We start from the raw sequence: 19,616 nt of genomic DNA, 5'->3' as shown, positions 1-19,616 counted from the left end.
ATTTCCAGTGGTTTCCAGAGGGCTCTGGATCTTTCTGGCAGGTGGGATCGTGCCCACATTCCCATCAATGTTTTTAATTTTCCATGAAAAGGTCTCGGGGCCCCAAACACGAGAGCAGATGGAGACACGATGAGCAGGATTTTAATTACAGATGACAGAAGGTGTGTGTGTGCTTGAAGTGGTTTTTGATAACAGAATGAGTATTTACATAAAGAGAACCCCCTCTCTCTGCTTCTCATTCTCTCCTTACCTCACTTGCCCTCACTCACCCATTCTGTTAAGAGCATTTACATATCTGAGGGCACACATCAAAGAGCAAACCTCTTCCTTCCAAATCAACCTCCTGTGTGTGTGTCTGAGGTTTATTTACTGAATACATCAGAGGACACACGTCTCCATTATTATCCCTGCTTCTGTTTAACATAAATCTGTTCAACCCTGGTGGCATGAAAATGAAACATCTCAACACACATGAGCTGAAGAAACTAATCTTTAATGTTGAAATATACAGAAAAATGACCAGATACTCGTTTTTTATTGCTTTTACATTAATTTAGAGGTAGATCAGGTAATATTAAACTACAAACAAAGCATCAGACCATCAGGTTTCCCAATGTTAAAGACACATTTAGACCTTAGGGAAGTTCACACTTGGGAGTTTAAATTGAATTTTAAAAAACAAACATTAAAAAAAACTGCAGAAAACTTTTTGGTGATTCAGCCGTAGTGTCTAGTTATAGAATTACATGTACTGAATAAATAACTTTGTGAATGTGAAGCCTGCAGTTCCTCTAATGTCCACTAGAGTGACTGTGTTAAAACATCTGACTTTACAAGACAAACAAACATATTTACACCCTGCTACAATAAAGGTTTTGAACCCTATAGCTAACTCCCCTCTTCTTAACAACTCTAAGGGAGGGTGAATTTTTTATACGTCATCTGTTTAAATTATATTAAGGTTTAAAATTTGCATTATTGGGGCGTGGCCTCTTTGACTGACAGGTGGATGATGACACAGGCGGCTAAGCTTCACCTCAGCTAATTGGAGTTCCTGAATTGGACCCCTGGACCCTGTTTATGTTGTTGGAGCATTTTTATTGTGATTATAAGACAAAAAAAGTACAGATTCCTGATTGGCTGACCAGATCCCAATAAATGATATGTGTAAGTGTGGGACAAAGTGTTAAAAATGCTGGGAGGTAATCCAATATATGTGAATGCAATTTTCCCAATTCTTTTTTTAAGTAAATATAATAAGATTTAAAGGGCGCTCATGTGATAGTCTTTACATACTCCTGCTGTTCCAACTGAAACTGTCTGTGGGTGTCAGTAGTGATGTATCCATAGATTATGTCAATAAAAAGTACACCAGAGTTTAGCTATCTTTAGTCAGTTGTGGCACAGCATACTGTGTCACCTCACACCAGACTTGCTTCCGTGCAAAACAAAACAACTACAACAAAAACACTATTTTGATTCTAAAATACTGACACTCCATTTCATTTGTGGTGGTTCCAATCATAATCACTAAAATGTGAAAATCTTATGACTTTCTGGTAATTTGTAACATTCGCAACATTAAACAGGCTAATCTTTATTTGACACATATAAAAAAGCCTTCCCTTGATATGCACTGGGTAAAAGCCACACTTTAGAAAAAGTGCAGAAGAAGTCAAAATGTGAGACAGATGTGGGACAATGTATAAAAGTCTCAATTAAAGAGAGAGATCTGGTCTGACTGCCCAAGAAGTCATTAATCCAACTTCAATTACTCTAAGTTACTCAGCAGTAATTACAACATAAAGTATCAGAGTGGATGTTGTGGGTTTTACTGTGTTGTGGGCTAAACGCAGTCCCCATAGAACCCGCTCAAGTTCGGAGCTCGTCTTCATTGTTTCTCTCATTACGCCGTCTTTTCCCACTTTTAAACCAGTTTTTGGTTGTTGTGTCATCTCCTTTCAGATCTGACCTCCTGGAAACCTCTGGTGCTTTCAGCCGCTTCTGTCCTCTCCTACCTGAACAGTCACCATATGTTCAGGTCTGAACCTCTGGAACGAGGGCTCAAAGGGGTCCATCAGCCTGAGACCAGAGCAGGAGGAACAGGTTTAACCTTCTGAAACCAAAGAACTTCACTTCAAAGAAAGTCCTTCCAGACACACTAATACATCCACAACTAAACAAACGACTGTAGACTTTAGGAAAAAAAATCCTACAACATCCTATCGTGCGGGGATAAATGACCAGCCTGATCTTCAAGCTTCAACTCCACTAAAGGAGGCAAGCACTAAAGGGTCTTTTGTTATGTACCTAGAGAATCTAACCCACAACCAGGCTCATATTTAGGGTCATGTCATTCAGTTAGGAACTTTAATTAGCAAATTTAAAAAGTTAAGCAAAAATCTGACTGAAGCCTGAGATCTGCAGCAGATCACAGTTCATATACTGACCCCTGGTGGTGCTGCAGTGACTTCAACCTGGCTGGGTTTAAAGGGATGTGAAAAGAGCAGTGAGGTGTTCATATGAGCAAGGAAACAGGGTCTGTTTCTCCCATTTGTACCAGCAGCTAAAAGAGCTCTTCCTAACATGCTTTGTCTTTTATGCATGACGCTCACTTTGTGCTTTGAACAATACCACAGTTTACACCCTTTACACTGTGCAGGTGTCCGTGGAGATGACTTTATTTATGATACCACATGTCATCATGACCAGAACACAGACCTGTACGCTTGCACTCTGACGCACGGTCAGTCTTGCCTCAACGACGCGTCCTCTGTTCCAGCAGCCAAACGGAGGCGATCCTGCTGGCGTAGATCACATAAGACCAGGACAAAACCACAACTGCCAGCAATACCTGAAGGCCGGAGAGAGACTTGATTCAGAAGGACTTCAAACCTTGGAAAGATGGTTAAACGTGCTCTAAGCAGCATTTTTAAACACGTTTTGGACAATTGAATCTGTGCCACGAAGAGTTAAAGCAGCTCATGTCCAACCAGCAAGTTGTACCTAATATGAGTTGAGGCTGATGAGTGTATAAGATCACACACAACTTTTCTGTGACAAACTCACATGATGCTGACATTCAGACTATGACTGTTTTCCTGTCGTACGTAATAAACAAAAACTGAACCACAATAAACGCACACGATAAAGCAATTTGTTACATGTCGGTAATTTTGTGTTTTCACAATCAAACAGGCATTTCAATGTTCTACGTGTTCTATTTTTGATGTGAGTGAAAATTTTTATGCATTTATTTTTGGTCTTTATGATGTTAAATATCAGCTTGTTAGTGTCTTCCTCGCTAGCTTTACTGTTTCCAGGCTGTAGCTTGTTGCTAACGGTTACCGCGTCTAGTCCCGGTGACTGAGAAGTCAATAGAATAAATAAAGAAAATTTACCGCGGAGTAAATCCGGTCCAGAGCCCGCCTGCTGAGTGCCTCCATCTTCTGTTAAAACCTAAAAACTAAACACAAACGCCGCCTCACTTTAGTTTGTTTACAGTTCTTCTTCTTCGACTGCCGCTGCTTCTTCTTCTTGGATTTCCGGCAGACTCAACAAAAGGCGTATTGCTGCCCCTTCAGGTCCTTCAATCAATCAGCAGGAGATGTCAAATAAAGAAAATCAAATAAATTAGATAAATAGAATAACGGATGGTTATAATAGGTTATAAAATAATAGGAATATAACATTTTAAAAAAATATATGCTATTTTTATATAAATATATACAAATCAAATCAAATACTATGTAAATATCAATCTAGAATGCTACCTCAGCTGCACGTGCAGTAGACAGCAGTGAGTGTGCAATTGCATGTGTGCAAACAGAGGAATATAGATGGAGGTAAAACAAGTTTACAAACTCCTGTCAGGTGTTTAGGAGTCTGATGGCAGGAAGAAAGAGTTCTTCAGTCACACACTTCTACACCTCCAGCAAGAGGCTGGGAGTGTGAACACAGTTTGTTGGTAGTGAGTAGGGTCTTTAAGGGAGGAGCCAGGTATCCTGTGGACTCTGCAATGGTAGATAGAGATGTAAAGGACCTTCTTTTTCTTTCTTTTTGCAGCCTAATATTGGCCTCTGTCCCCATGAACAGAGATCAGATTCAGGGAAATGCTTGTTAGTGTGCAAACTACTTTACTGAGAATTCAGGGGCTGTGTAAGAAATGACTGAAACTCATGAATAGTTGTTGTTAAACATCTTAAATTTAGGCTAAAGATCAGCACTACAGTAGTTCTACAGTTGATTTCAAATATAGACTGGGGGTATACAAGTCATCTAGATTGCACTTATCAACATTCTTTTTTCCAATACATCCACTATCCTTCCTGCACACATGCACAATCTCAGCCTTGATCCTCTCTAACCCAAGTGGGATAATATGCCTACTCCCCGGAGAGTCTTCTTCTCTTGCTCTGAAGTATTTTTTCTAATCATGGAAACGATCTTGCGATCCCCTATGGGCTCAAATTGTGGTCATAAATATTTTGTACTTGTAAATCAGGATTTGTATGTGTAAAAAAGAATTTGTGTGTGTGTGTAAAAAAGATTTGTATGTGTAAAAAGAATTTGTGTGTGTGTAAAAAAGCCAAACCCATGTGTTCTCTGATTGACATGACATTGGCCAATCAGATGAAAGGAAGAAAAATAGGGTCACAATTCGTACTTGTAACTTGAAACTTGAGTGCAGACTATCTCACGTATTTTTTGGCTAAGTCCACACACAAATCTTTTTTAAGCACACACAAATTCTTTTTACACATACAAATCTTTTTTTACACACATACAAATCCTTATTTACAAGTGCAAAATATTTGAGCCCATAGATCCCCCCGTGCTGTCCCTCACACCCTGTGCTGCAGATTGCATTCAGAATCCTCGTACCATCACCCCACCCAACTAGGTGGCAGTGATAAACTGATTGTGGGGGCTGACCACAGAAGAAGACGAAGAAAACTCGACTGTCATTGTATTTCCCATCATCCATCGCGGCGTTTTTCTCGTTCCAGCTGTGAGGAGCGTCGCTTCTGAGGACAGTGACAGGCAGATGTGTGTGTTTCTCACAGCAGTCGGTTTCTAAACGGATCGATACAGTGTGTGTCCGGGGCCATCGCTGAGCTCGGTGACGGCGGATGCCGCTGAAAGCGCGGAGCTCGACCCGGAGGAGGAGAAAGAATCCGGATGAGGAGCAACCCGCGGAGCCTGCTGCTTCCTCAGCTCAGGTACGAAGCTAACAGGCATGCTAACAGGCTGGGGGAAGCCGTTTGTTTGAACCCGGCTAGCTTTGGTTAGCATGTTGGTCTGGTAGCAACCTCGGCATCGGTCCTGCTAGAATATGTTGTAAGTAATAAAATAAACAATATAATGTTTTAAAACATCATTGTTGTTATGGAGAAAGAATTAAAGAGTAAAGCCAAGTAATTAAACGCAGATTTTTATAATGACCGTAGAAAATAACAAATGTGGGCTAAATGCTAACAGGCAGGGAGCTTCTGTTAGCCAGAGATAGCATGTAGGGTTTTTAAGCAACGATGAGCATCCCTAGCTTGAAAATCTTTAAACAAAAAAACATATTTAATTTAAACAATTAGATTTTTCGCGAATAATCTTTGCAAAATTAAAGGTCTTTATAGAATTGATAGAATTAAACAAAATGGAAGGCTTAGGTAACAGCTAGCTGGTGTGTTAGCAGGCTAACAAACTCAGGGGAGTCCTTCCGTGTCGGTAATTGGGTGAATAATTAGAATAATAATCAGTGTTAATATTAACACAACTGTGTGAAGGGTTTCCACAGACGGAGGGTTAAACAGACGGATGATTTAAACAAACAGAGGCTCTGACAGGTGCAAAGTGTTTACCGCAGTGTTCAATCCTGACTGTGAGCTTCAGTTAGTCAGTGTTAGCACGCTAACATAGTGGCTACAAGGAGCATCAGTGAAGTATAAATCTATAAAGAACAGCACCACAAGAGGGGCTTTGATTTACAGTTAAGTTATTTTTCAATAAAAAGTCAAATATAAAAGCAGAAAGTCAAATGGGTAGCGAAATTTAAAGAGTGACAAAGAAGCAGTAGCTGCTAGCTGTGTTGGTGCCACAGCTTTCCTGTGTTTTTAGATCAAAGTGAAGCACTGGGGAGCCATGTGACCTGATTAATTTGTAATCCAGGACTTTGTTTTTGTTCTCAGCAGGTGTCATTTCACCTGTACTCAACAGTTCTGAATCCTGAAAGCTGAATAAGGACACATTTCTTCCTGCGTTGTTTGTTTTCAGGTGATGGCACCGACGCGAATGAAGCTGCGCGTTCGCCGCCGTGACAATGCAGCCGCAGGTGCTGCAGGACGTGGTGCTGCGCTGGAGGAAGATGAAGAGCAGAAGAGTCGAGAGAGTGGCAGCAGGAGGAAAAACGCTAGCAGATCTTCTACTGCGGCCACATCCTCCTCGTCCTTGTCTCCACCCGCGTCCTCCGCCTCAACGTCAGCACGCCCCCATCTGATGGCAGCAGAGGAGGCGTCGCCTGACTCCAAGTGCCCCATCTGCCTGGACCGTTTCAACAACTTGGCATTCCTGGACCGCTGCAAGCACCGCTTCTGCTTCCCGTGCATCCAGGAGTGGTCTCACAAAAAGCCAGAGTGTCCGCTTTGCAAGCAGCCCTTTGCTTCAATCTTTTACCGGAACCAAGCTGAGGATGACTTCAAGGAATATACGCTACGCTCAGCGCCCCCCAGCAGCAGCGTGGCCGCTACTGTGGCAATGGTGGCAGCGATGGCGTCAGCTGCAAGAAGCAGCCATCAAATGAGGCTAATGCTGAGGCGGCACCGGGTGTCAGAGGCTGGCGAGACAACAACAAGGAGGCGGCGGAGGGAGAGAGGGGCCAGAAGGGCGGAGGAGAGGGCAGGGAGTTGGGAGTGGTACCTCGATTCCCCTCCCCTTCCACTCCCTCCTCTTCCTCACCCTCCAGTCGTTGCTGAGGACAGTGAGGATGGGGAGGAACAGAGGATAAGAGGAGGTGCTGATTTGGTGGAGCGCGGTGTGATATTTGAAGGACTAACAGGCCTTGGAGGGGCAGTGGCACCCATTGCCCCCAATGACCGGGCATCACGGCGACTGATGACTCGCTTAGCGGCAAGGCAGCGTTTGCAGCGTGAAGGTGGAACCGTGCGTCGACTTAGGGAGAGAGAGACGGTGGCTTTTCGCCGTGGCCTCTATCGCTGTGGCATTCGGGTCCGTGGGGTTGCCGGAGTACACGGCAACGAGGGACAGCGTGACATCACGGCAGATAGCTTCCGTCGGAACCCTGCCCACTTGAACAGGCTCCGCCCCTGGCTGCGGAGGGAGCTCACGGTGCTGTATGGCTCGCACACCTCGTTGGTTGACATCGTTCAGCGCATCATCATGGCAAGGCTCGCCCGCCACGGCCTGGAGAATACACCCAACATAGAAGAAGAGTTGCGGCCATTCTTGCTGGCACGCACTGAGCACTTCCTGCATGAGCTCATCAGCTTCGCCCGCTCGTCGCTCAGCCTGGAGAACTATGACCTGCAGGCGGTGTACGAGCCACCGGACGCTGCAGTGGAACTGGATGGGATGAGCAGCTCGTCCGATGGCAGCTCTGTCATTGCCATCTCCGAGGGGGAGGATGAAGAGAGGGGGGCAGGGGGAGGGTCCGAGGAGAGGCTGGGGAGGGAGGTGGGAGCTCAAGATGACCCCATCCAAACAGCGAGTGTCCTTAGCCTTTCGGGTTGGGACGATGAAACCCCAGGCCCCTCCTACTCCACCGCCGAGCCTTCATCTTCGTTCAGTCCTGCCCTGCCGGAGGCAGCCAATCAGGATGGAGGAGAAAGGCAGGGAGAAGAGGATGAGTGTCTCATCGTTGGGTACAAGAAGCCGATTGCAGAACGGACGCCAGAGTTGGTGCAGCTCTCCTCTGACACAGAAGAAGAGGAGGTAGAGAAGAAGAAAGAGGAGGAGGCTCCTCCTCCCCCCTCTGCAACACCTCCCCTCTCTTACCTACCAGCGATCCCTCCCTCCACATCAGGTACTTACAGAGAGGAGCAGGACAAGGGGCAGAAAATTGGCGAGGTGGCAGGACAGCGCTCACGTGCACGCTCATGGTCAGGGAGCTCTGGTCGGAGCAGGAGCTCTGTGTGCACGCTCAGCCCGGCGACGCCTGGAGAGACTGAGCGGCAGCAGGAGATGGGGAGCTGGAGAGACAGGAAGTCCACCAGTGAGGCAGCAAGAGAGAAGAGGAGGAAGAGAAGGCAAGAACGCAGCAGCAATCAGCACAGGAAAAGTGGCACTCTGTTCAACCCAAATCGCTCCATTTATCCCGCCATGATGCGGCACCGCTCCTCGCCTCCGTTTGACTCCAGCGCTGACTCCAGCTCCCCACCGTCGCCCAGCCCGCCGGACTCCAGCTGGGAGTACCCCTGCGCCCAGGTGTCCCCTCTCACCTCCTCTGCCTCTTCACCATCCCTCTCCTCGTCCTCACCACGTCCTCCCCCACCACCACCGCGGACGCCACCGACGCCCACGCTGTCCCCCAGCGACAGCGCTCATCACGGAGAAAAACCCGGCGGGAAAAGGAAATGCAAGAGCCGCCACCTGGACAACAATGTCAAGGATCCCACATGGAGGCCGAGCGGCAGTGGCGGTATTCGCAAGGAGAAGAGGAAAGAGAGGAGGAAGAGGAAGGAGCGAGACAGAGGAAGGAGAAGGGAGAGGCACAGGCGGGCGAGCAGTGGCTACGGTGGCGAGAGGTAAGAGGCCACTGGATTTATTATTATTATTATTAGACTTTCCAGAAGAGTGTAAATTATCAGTGGTCTATTATTGACTGTTTTTGACAAATTTTGATTTGCAGGATAAGCCGGTTTCACCCACCACCCTCACCTCTGATTTGGGTTTCATTTGACTTGTACCGTATTTTTCGGACCATAAGGCACTCTGATTTTCTTCAAATTGACAAAAAGGTTGTTTTAAAATCACAGGACAGTGCTTTGAGTGAAAAACTTGAGCTACTAAGTTTTTCGGTAATTTGACACATTTATTTTGCCGACTGAAGCTACCACAAAGCGCGACTTGCACAAGCAGACATGATGTCACTGGTTGTATGGTGAAACTAAGAAACATTTCCTACCTGGGATGTTACCTGTTGGTTCTCATCGTTTTGACCTCTTGTGATTTTCAAAATCATGTAAATGAATTCCCCACAGGGGATGTGATTTTGAACCCATAAATATTAATGTAAAAGCGTTCCCGCAGGCCAGTGGTGCCTAGCAACATTGTTTATACATTTTGATGTGATGGCTGCTTCTAGCTAGATCTGATTGATAGGTAAACAGAAGAAGCAAGTGTTTAGGTTTTGAAAATGATTATCTTTGGTTAATCACTAAGCTGCAGCTCTTTATTCAGGGGACGATGCACGAAAAATGAATCCTTTACCACGAGAGATCAGCATTAACGTATTCCTCTTTATTCTGGAAACAGACACAGTTTTGTTGTATTTTCTTAAGTTTAAATGAACCTCAGTCTAATATTAATGTTTGGGATTTTCTTTTCAGCAATGAAAAGGCTTCATGTTCGCGTGTTGTTTCTCCTCTTACTGTTGATTTCTTTTTTTAGAGTTGCTTTCCTGACTCTAAAACTGTCAGCTGAAACATCTCACCAGCTGTTGTGTGAAGTGCTCAGCTCAACAGATGAGGAAGACCTCTCAATAGCTTCCTGTGGTTCAGGTGTTTTAATGACGTTTCCAGAAGTTGCTCACTCCATGCTCTCCCTCTGCAGCAGCCGGAGGTCCAGACAAGACCGCAGCCCCAGCGTGGAGATCATCTACGAGGGCACCATCACCGCCGACGGGGCGCAGCCTCCTGCCCACAAACGGCGCCGGAAACGTCATCGCAAGGCTCAGCAGAGCAGGTACGAGGTGTCACACTGCTGGGAGGGGAAAAAAAGGTTTGTTTTAGCACGTTACACAAATTCATACAGCTGACAGTAATTAACACGTAAAGAAGAGTCTGAGACGAAGCGAAGTGGTCGTCACCTGATTAACTGTGAAATCAGCTATTTTAAATGAACACAGTGATGAAACACTTCTGTTGATCATTATCAGGTGTACCGTTTGCACAGGTGATATCAGTTTTTGAATGTGAGATGTTACACATCCACTCTACAAGTCTTTGTCAATCCCTGCATCACACTTTGCTCACAGACGGGGAACAGAAATGCTATTTAGAAATTACAGGCTGCTACATTTCTGCTGCTACATTTCCAGCCTAAAGGTGGATTTTTCTGCCTGTATTTCTCTGGTTTGTTTAGGATATATTACTTTCTTTCGAGGAGGGGGCCTAAGGGTACATCTTTCGCCATCTTACAATGCTGTGATTGCAGCCATTCCCCAACTCTCTGTGAATGGTACTCATGGCCATTGATCAGTGGGTTTTGGTCAGTGGTTGTTGATCAATGGTCATGACAATTTGCATAATTAAGATTAAGGAACTGACCTCCCAGCCCATTGTTCCTTCAGTGGGCTGGTTTCAGTCATTATGCAAATGTACTGTTTATAACAGGGGTGGGCAATTCTAGGCCCTGAGGGCCGGTGTCCTGCAGGTTTTAGATCTCACCCTGGGTCAACACACCTGAATCACATGATTAGTTCGTTACCCGGCCTCTGGAGAACTGCAGGATGTAATTTAGCCATTTAAATCAGCTGTGTTGGTTCAAGGACACATCTAAAACCTACAGGGACACCGGCCCTCGAGGCCTGGAGTTGCCCACCCCTGGTTTATAAGATTTGGGGAAACCTGCAGTCAGCTGAGACTGAAGAAGTCACTTTGATGAGTGACGAAACCTTTCTCCCACAAAACGCTACATCCAGATGAACAGAATCAGCTTTTGGAGATTTACTTTCCTGGATGATTGAGAATGCATCAAGACATTACTTTCTTTGTTAGTCCAAAAGTGATCTGCTGCACTGCGTCTTCTTTTAAAGGGAACCCCGGCTATCAAGACATGTTTGCGTTAAAATATGTACTGTGCTTTCAATAACACATGTGGTATTAAAATACGCCAAATGTTTTCCTTTTAAACACATTTTATATAAAACCATTTACCAGTAGGCCGCCATTGTTATTTACTTCTCAATACACTCTGGGTAGTGACGTCATATGGTTGCACCGCATCGAGTTCACAGTTAGCAGTGCACTGGAAATGGCTTCTGTTCAACCTTTCCAGTTTGAACCAGATCAAACCGAGAGAGCGAATGAAAATAGTCAACAAGTACTTAGTTTAGATGAAGATGAAAACAATCCGTCACACGAGGACGAGAGAGTGAGGGAAAACTACTGGTGTCTATGCGGCTACTGCTTGCCAATGGCAACGGCAACTGAGAAGGTTTGTTGTAAAGTACCAAAACTTTTTTAAGCCGTTTGTCTTAATCCAGATGTTCTTTGGGCAGCCATGACCGGTATCTGGTCTTTAAGTGATAACATGATAAATCGTGCTTCCAGGCCCAAAGTTGTCTGCATTTAATAAGACTGTTGTGTTTTTAACATGTTTTAATGTTTTGTATCTTGTTCGATTTAATCTCAACAAGCCCCTAAAAACAGTCAGTGATCACTGTCGGCTTCTCGTGGTTTTTATTACCGCTAATCATTTTAAAGCTCAGTTTTTAAACCCTTACGATGTAACTACAGACCAGCCCATGCAGCAGTATATTAATGACTAACCTCGTATTGTGGATGGATTATCTTGGTGGTTCTCCTGATGTTTGGTTCGTTTACAGCATCCTGCCATGAGCTGTGTCGCTAGCGGCATGTAGCACATCATTATATACCAGCTAGCCCAACTTCAGTAACCCTACAAACGTCACTGCTGTTTAGTTTTCTGTCTTCATTTATGTTGGAAGTGATAACAGAGCTGTACGTTTACGTTTTTTTTTTTCTTTTCTTTTTTTTCCAGAAATCTCTCAGTCAGAACATGATATATCGTGTTTCACCTGTCTATCCAGTCGTTAAGTGATGACGTGATGAATCCTACTTCCGGGCCTAAAGTAGTCTGCGTTTAATATGGCTTTTGTGTTGCTAACATGTTTAATGTTAAGTATTTTCTTCTATTTAAGAAAAGCTCCTAAAACAGTCAGTGATCACTGTTGACCTCCCTTGGCTTTTATTACCGCTAATCATTTATTTAAGCTCAGTTTTTAAAACCTTAGGATGTAACTACAGCCCAGCCCATGCAGCAGTATATGAATGACTAACCTCGTATTGTGGATGGATTATCTCAGTTGTTCTCCTGGCTAAAGTTTGGTCCTTTTACAGCATCCTGCCATGCGATTACATTTGTTCCTGACCACCGAGAACACTCACGGTAACTTTTATCCAGTGAGAAAAAAAGTTAGCTTGTTTATATTATGCTAACATAGCTGTGTCGCTAGCGGTCACGTAGCACATCATTATATACCAGCTAGCCCAACTTCAGTAACCCTACAAACGTCACTGCAGTTTAGTTTTCTGTCTTCATTTATGCTGGAAGTGATAGCAGAGCTGTACGTTTTAATTTGTTTCCAAAACCCCGCAGTCAGGACATGCTATATTGTATTTAGATAGAAGCTAGCGAGCTAACTTCCTGCTAACTTCTAACTCCGTTAAATGTTATAAATTCCGTTTTCATGGATGCCTGGATGTTAAACTCAATTAACTCAATTGTTAAACACCTGGTAGAGCAGAACGCTGATCATTTTATTAAATATGAAAGACTTTGGACAGTTTTTCTACTCTCAGTAATGCCATAGTGATCGTTTGATATATGGACCTGCAGCGGAGTTTAGACCCAGACACGGCTAGTGACGTCAGACTTGACGGGATTTCCACCCTGCAATGTTAGTGATGACGTCCAATTCCAACAAAGTGCCAGCAGCAGCAGTATTATACTGCAACAGTTGTAACACAGGCATTATATCCAGTAACGCAGTCTAAGTTTAAGGACCTGCAAACGGTGACATCACCGCAGCTCTGTAACATTTACACCAAACTTTGCAAACATAAGTCCTCTGTTCGTTAGCGTTCGTCCTCCAGCTTTACTGTTTATATTATGCTAACATAGCTTGTCGCGCTAGCGATCACGTAGCACATCATTATCATTAGCCCAACTTCAGTAACCCTACAAAAGTCACTGCTGTTTAGTTTCCTGTTGTCATTTATGTTGGAAGTGATAGCAGAGCTGTACGTTTTAATTTGTTAAATAAATCTCTCGGTCAGAACATGGTATATTATATTTAGATGGAAGCTAGCAAACTAATTGCCTGCTAACTTCTAACTCAGTTAACGTAAATTCCGTTTTCATGGATGCCTGGATGTTAAACTTAATTGTTACACCTGGCAGAGCAGAACGCTGATCATTTTATTACAGATGAGCAAATTTAGACAGTTTTTCAACTCTCAGTAATGCTGCAGTGATCATTTGAGTTTGGGCCCAGACATGGCTAATAACGTCAGACTCAAAGACCAGATAGTGCTGGTCTACCAAGTCGTAACCAGGTCACTAATAGGCAAGTTAATTAAAACTGTTGTTACACTTTAAAAAACAAAACAGGTTAGCTGAACGAAAGCACCGATGGAAAACTGCCGACAACCAATACACGTCCTCGTCCCAGAATGCATTGTGTGCGAAAAAACATGGCTGGCATGGCATGGATGGAAACCCGAACAAAACACGCATTAGCAGGCTCTAATGCCTGTGTCTCAATCTCACGGCCCATGTCACCTCTACTTGCGAAAATTATTACTCTAAAAATTTTATATCAAGGCAATAGGCAGAGTGTTACAGGCATAGCCCTAAAGAATGTAGCCTCATGGGCAGTTTAGTCCATGCTGCAGGGAGAATGGACTGCCATACCTGTTGTGTGCAAAAAAGGAGAGTTGAAAAGTACAAGTTGTCACCGAGCAGAAACGGGAGCTGGAAGCATGTAAATATAATAATGACCACTGCAGCCAAAAAGAGTGCCTGACAAGTCCAGTTGTAAGTAAGCTATTAAGACTTGACTGTACACGGTGTTCATGTGAAACAATAAGTTCCAGTGGAGTAGCGTTTCAACGCCTCTCTCTGTCTCTCGCTAGCAAAGTTGACGCAGACAACAAAGTAAAGCTAGTTTTCGGCTACAAGCTCAACACGGAACCTGGCGTATTAGTCAGAGGTCCCTTTACTACGGTTCGGAGCCACAGACCTGTTTTATATACGCGTGGAATAGTTTTCTATACAAGATTGCTGCAAAAAGTGCAGTCTTACCTAATGTCCACTCTACTGTTACTCATTTATATTAAGATTTAAATATCTAGTTGGTATTGGTATGGCGAGTAACCTTCAGTAATAGTAATAAATCACACAGCAATAGTACATTCATGTATTTGGGTCATTAATATACTGCAACAACATGGGAATAGAGCAGCTGCGAGAGAATTCAACATTGATGAATCAATGGTACGGAAGTAGACAAGGCAAGAAGAATGAGTTGAGTAAAGTTTAAGTTATCTGACTGTTTTGTTTCCCTTAATGCGCCTCATGGTCTGAAAAATACGGTAATTTTTAAGGTTGCAGCAGCGTGGCGTTCAGAGTTCAGCTGTTTAAGGGTCAACATCAGGTTGTAGCGTGTAACGGATGGTAAACATTAATATCATCTAACACTTAGCAGGTATTTTGTTTGTCTCAGGGAATTTTGTGATGTCATTATCTCTTTTCCTTTCATGAATGATGCTTCAATGTATCCTCTGCTAAATGAGGCAAGTAAGGAAGCATTGAAACTCCTTTCCTTTGTGTTTAGAGAGTTCATCCATCTCTGATGATGGCTCCACTTCTGTTGCCTTCCTGAGGAAATCTGCCTGTTTGACTTAAAATTTTATTGGCAGAGCTTCCATCTTTTGTTTCATTATTAACCTTCAGACACTGTGTCTGCAGAAAAGCTTGATTATAGCCATCTGCGGGGAACATTCACGTAGGTGCAGAGACTGCAATTTTCTTGTCCAATTTCATTTTTGTTTCTGGTGATGCAAACATTATGAGTAGAATCTACTTTTTTGTTCAAAACGTTACTTTAACCTCCTAAGACCCGAACTCTTCCACGACATGCATTTTAATTTTTCTTTGATATTTGGGCATATTGGGGCCTGATGAATGTAAAAACAAAGTTTTTTTTTTTTTTAACCTTATTTTTGTTTTTAAGAAAAATAAGAGCCACATATGAGGATATTCGTTTCAAATTTTGATAGAACAGTGGCAGTATAATGTCCTCGTAAGTGGATATCAGGCCCATGTAGAGCAAAATTGAGTATTTTAGTCTAAATAACCCAAAATGTGATGTCCACATATGTGGACGGCAGGTCCTAGGAGGTTAATAACAAAAGAAATGGCTGAACTTTACAATTTCCCCAAATAAAACGTCCAAATTTGAGGTTTTTCACCTTGTAAAGCCTGAACAATTAAATAAATGCCAAAAAAAACCTGTTTGTTGAACCTTTTACTAGGAAGAAAAAAGGAAAATAAATATCATTTTGCAGATACAAATTTTAATTTAAATGAATAATTTTTGCTATTTGTGCAGATGGTTTCTTAAAAGTTTTATTTGGGTTTTTCACAGATACGATACACATTACAGGATTAAATATGTATTATTTGTAAGCTCCGTAAGTACAGTAAAAATTTCCAGGAAAAAAAAGCAGTTTTAACCTCTGCTAAAAATTGACACCAACTCAGTTTTGTGCTTACTGCAGAGTTAAAATGTGTTCACCAGTCCAACAAATGTCATGTGGGTGTCTTCTGCACTAATAAGGCTATAAATGCTCACAAATGCTGAATAAAATCTTTAATAACGTTAAGATAGGCAGCACGGTGGTTAGCACTGTTGCCGCACAGCAAGGTCTTGAGTTCAATTCCACCATCAGGCCGGGGTCTTTCTGTGTGGCGTTTGCATGTTCTCCCCGTGTTTGCGTGGGTTCCCTCCGGGTACTCCGGCTTCCTCCCACCGTTCAAAGACATGCAGCTTGTGGGGATAGGTTAATTGGATAATTCAAATTGCCACTAGCTGTGAATGTGCGAGTGAATGTGAGTGCGAATGGTTGTCTGTCCCTGTGTGTTAACCCTGCGACAGACTGGCGACCTGTCCATGGTGTACCCCGCCTCTCGCCCTATGACAGCTGGGATAGGCTCCAGCGCCCCCCACGACCCTGAAAAGGAGAAGCGGAAGCGAATGGATGGATGGATAACGTTAAGATTTTTACCACAATATGTACTTCAGGTGGGATTGATCTATGTATTGATCCCTTTGTAGAAGAACACCATTATTGATCACAGAAGACTCAAGTGATGAGGGTTGTTGCTGTTATTTATTTCTGATTTTATTCTGATTTTATTTCTTTGTCTTTCTCTCTGTCAGCTCTCCGGTCATCATCACCCTGGACAGCGACAGCACCCACGACGACGCCAACAACAAAAATAGCGGCAGTATCAGCAGCAGCCCACTCAGCAGCCAGCAGACCGTCGACTTCTCAGACCTTCCTCCGCTTCCATTGGTGCATTCGGCCAGTGTGGGCGGCGTTTTGGACGCTGAAATCGGAGAGCTTCCCGTTGACATTCTGGACCGAGGATACGATGGGTCGGACACAGAGCTGGCGGGCCGTTCCAAGGCAGCTAGACTGATCGCCATTGACAACAGCGATCACGAGGTGGACGTGGAGAACCTGGATGTTGATGTAGAAGGACCAATCAAAGCGACAGATCCAAAGACACCCAATGCCGACAGTCACAGAAACATGGGCTCTGTGAGCGTGGGCTCTCGACCAATGGGAGACCAGGATGCTGCCCGCGTAATGACTGATCTTCTTCATAAAAGACATACTGAAGCTTCAACCTCTGACAGCCACCTCTTGGCCTCCATCCTAAGTGACCTGGACAGGATCGCTGCACCTAAACGTGAAGCCCCGTTGGACATTGACGCCAGCTGTTCCCCAGACTCCAAAAAAAGGCGCTACCGAGATCCGTGTGGCGTTAGTCAGGCTCATCAACAGCAGGACAGCTGGAAATCCACTTTCTCTGAGGAGCAGCCAGTCCAGAATCAGGACGCTACGTCCATAAACTCGCCATCTCAACTCAAGCAATGGAAGGAGGGGAGGGATGCCCCTCCGCTCCTCAGACAGGCCAGCCCGGTTCGGTCATACAACAGGAACACGCCGCCACCACTAAAACACAAAGATGCTGGGAGTCCACGCCGCTCCCCTATCTTTAACAAAGACCTCCACTCAGATCACACCTCTGCCGGACCAATTCTGCATACTTTAAATCCCACCGACTCCTGTTCGCCCGCGAAGCTGCCTGACGACAGCGAGTCCATCCCGCCCATTTCTGCACTGAAGAGACATCTGACCAGCACGTTCGCACTGAGCAGCAAGCCGGCCAACATGAGCAGCGTTTCAGCTGCTCTCTCTAAAGTCCGAGCACTAACCACTGACTTCGATCGCTCCGGTCACAAACCTCCTGTCGCTCCCTCTTCCTCTTCTTTTGCGTGTGATTCGACTCCCACGGCTTCTCGTTATTACTCCTTAAACTCCTCAGCTTTACATTCCACCAGGGAGAGCACGATGGGAATATCTTCCATCCTCTCACCCGTTGACTTAAATCCTGTGAATTCTTCATCGGACATTGATTTCCACTCAGCTGCTGGCTGGTCCAAAGAGAAGCCAGCTCCTGCTCACTCTACCTCCGCCAGCTGCAGGAATAAGACTCACAACTCCTTCTGGGCATCACCCGTTGACTTTCATCGATTCAGCAGTGCTGCTGGAGGTCCCCCGGCACGTAGCGGCATGTACTCAGGAGTCAACTCTCACGACACATCACTTCCCGTTTCTGTTAGTGATTCCAGGACTCAGAATGATGTCTCACCCCCTAACTCCCCCTGTTCCAGTAATCTGACTCTAATTGGCTTGACAACAGCTGCCACGCCGTCCACCGTGAACCTGCTTCCAGTTGACTTCCACTCCTCCAGTCCGGCCTCGGGAGGACGGACAGGCGAGGAGACGGCGTCGGTGCTGAACTGCGAGGGAAAGCCACTCTCGGTGGGTCTTGTTGCACCTGCAAACTTGCATTCGTCTTGTTTGATTGACGGACACTTGAACCACACAGCCTTCTCCTCCTCCTCTACTCCCTCTGAACACAGCATTACATTCAACGCCTCGCACAGAAAGTCCAAACTCGGCATGGACCCGAATCTTCTCCGGCCCCCCAACCACGTTGATCCTGATTCAAAACATAACCTCCCCCCTGACTCTGAGCCTCCACCACCAAAATACGCTCAGAGGGACTTTGAGCCCCACATGGACAATCACATCATCTCGGAGTATAACTCCACTTCTACCACTGACACCCATCCATACGAACGCTCCGCCACGTAGGACACGATGAAACGAGAGATTTAAATGTTCGGAATAAATGTCAGGGACAAACTGTTGCATTATACTTTTAGCATCATTTTTCATGAACCATTTATAAACTTGTTTATTTAGAATTTAACTCGAGTACAAACACATTCCTAGTGACTGATTTTCAAAATAAACTTGTTTTCTGAGGCAGCACCAATAAACTGATTGTTTAGACATGAGCACTGTCATGTACTTTTGTATTACTTTTATTATTTTAATCGTTGAGGCAAGCGGGTGAAACCCCCTCCAAACCTCGCTATCAATTGGTTGGTTTTTGTTTTTTTTCCCATGTTCAAACTGCTTAAGAAAAAAAAAAAGTGTAAGGATGAGTCCAGAGTGAAGCGCTCTCAATCACATGTAGTCCACAAAACCGGTAGCTCTAGACTAAAAGTAAAAGACAAGGTGTAAACCTGAACAAAACTGGCCTTTTCAGGGGAATGATGACTGAATTTGGTAATGACACTCGGACACATGCTTGTGTAAGTGAGTGGATGTTTGTGCGTTTACATGTTCTGTGTGCAAAAAAAAAAAAATCTGAATAAAAGTTTGGTTTAAAAAAAAAATCTTTTACAGTAATGTAAAAAAAATGCTTTTTTTACTCAAATGTATGAGCAATGTTGGCAGTGGCTTGTAAAACAGATGGAGAAGTAATGACTCATTAAAGCTTTCTGACTCATCATATATTTGAATGGAATTTGGATTTATGTACTGGGGTCCATTGCTAAAAATACGTGACATTAGCTTATCGTGGTAACGGATCTTTTTTTCTTTTCTTTTTTCAAACTGGTTACACTGGTGTGTTCCTGCGTTGTTTGACAATGAAAAGTAAAAGAAACACAGACCTCCAAATCACTAACTTGCCCACTCCAGCTCCTCTCCCACAGGGGATTTGTAGAAAAGGGCGGCTGCATTTATTTTCACATTAAACATAAAGTACGAACTTACATGGAACAAATTTGACTTACGATTTAAAAAAAAACAAAAAACAACAACAACACGAAATCTGACATGCCTGACAATGAAAGGTAACAAAGACATGCAAGTCATTAACTTGCCCACTCCAGCTCCTACAACCAAATGAAAACAGTAGGGAAGAGGGTTAGCTCAACCCTCCACAACTCCCAAGCTAGCAAAAAAAATAGTTTTTTGGGGTGTTTG

The 19,616-nt window shown here is 44.2% G+C and overlaps 1 protein-coding gene and 1 long non-coding RNA gene across 4 annotated transcripts; one reads left to right on the top strand and one right to left on the bottom strand.

Annotated features, from left to right (window-relative positions):
• Positions 1 to 483: 483 nt before the first annotated feature.
• Positions 484 to 3,555, bottom strand: LOC309704008. 2 transcript variants are annotated; one of them, XR_014276112.1, is made up of 3 exons: positions 3,402 to 3,555; positions 2,722 to 2,854; positions 484 to 2,116 (listed from the first exon to the last, which is right to left on the bottom strand). It is a non-coding gene; the product is annotated as an uncharacterized lncRNA (long non-coding RNA). The 2 variants fall into 2 exon arrangements; XR_014276113.1 differs by having other exon boundaries at positions 484 to 2,082; positions 3,402 to 3,554.
• Positions 3,556 to 4,917: 1,362 nt separating this feature from the next.
• LOC309704007 (uncharacterized protein) lies at positions 4,918 to 19,139 on the top strand. Of its 2 annotated transcripts, none has more exons than XM_082528956.1 (4): positions 4,918 to 5,222; positions 6,271 to 8,756; positions 9,784 to 9,915; positions 16,421 to 19,139. In XM_082528956.1, the coding sequence occupies exons 1-4, from the start codon at positions 5,133 to 5,135 to the stop codon at positions 18,429 to 18,431; spliced, it is 4,719 nt and encodes a 1,572-aa protein (XP_082385082.1). In that variant the 5' UTR covers positions 4,918 to 5,132; the 3' UTR covers positions 18,432 to 19,139. The 2 variants fall into 2 exon arrangements, with proteins under 2 accessions (XP_082385082.1, XP_082385083.1); XM_082528957.1 differs by lacking the exon at positions 4,918 to 5,222 and adding an exon at positions 5,236 to 5,340.
• Positions 19,140 to 19,616: the final 477 nt, after the last annotated feature.

The sequence above is a fragment of the Aulonocara stuartgranti genome (genome assembly GCF_965226115.1).
Source record: "Aulonocara stuartgranti genome assembly, chromosome: 3".
Taxonomy (NCBI): Eukaryota; Metazoa; Chordata; class Actinopteri; order Cichliformes; family Cichlidae; genus Aulonocara; species Aulonocara stuartgranti.
The sequence above is the reverse complement of the archived record's forward strand: the minus strand, read 5'-3'. Positions and strand labels throughout refer to the sequence as shown.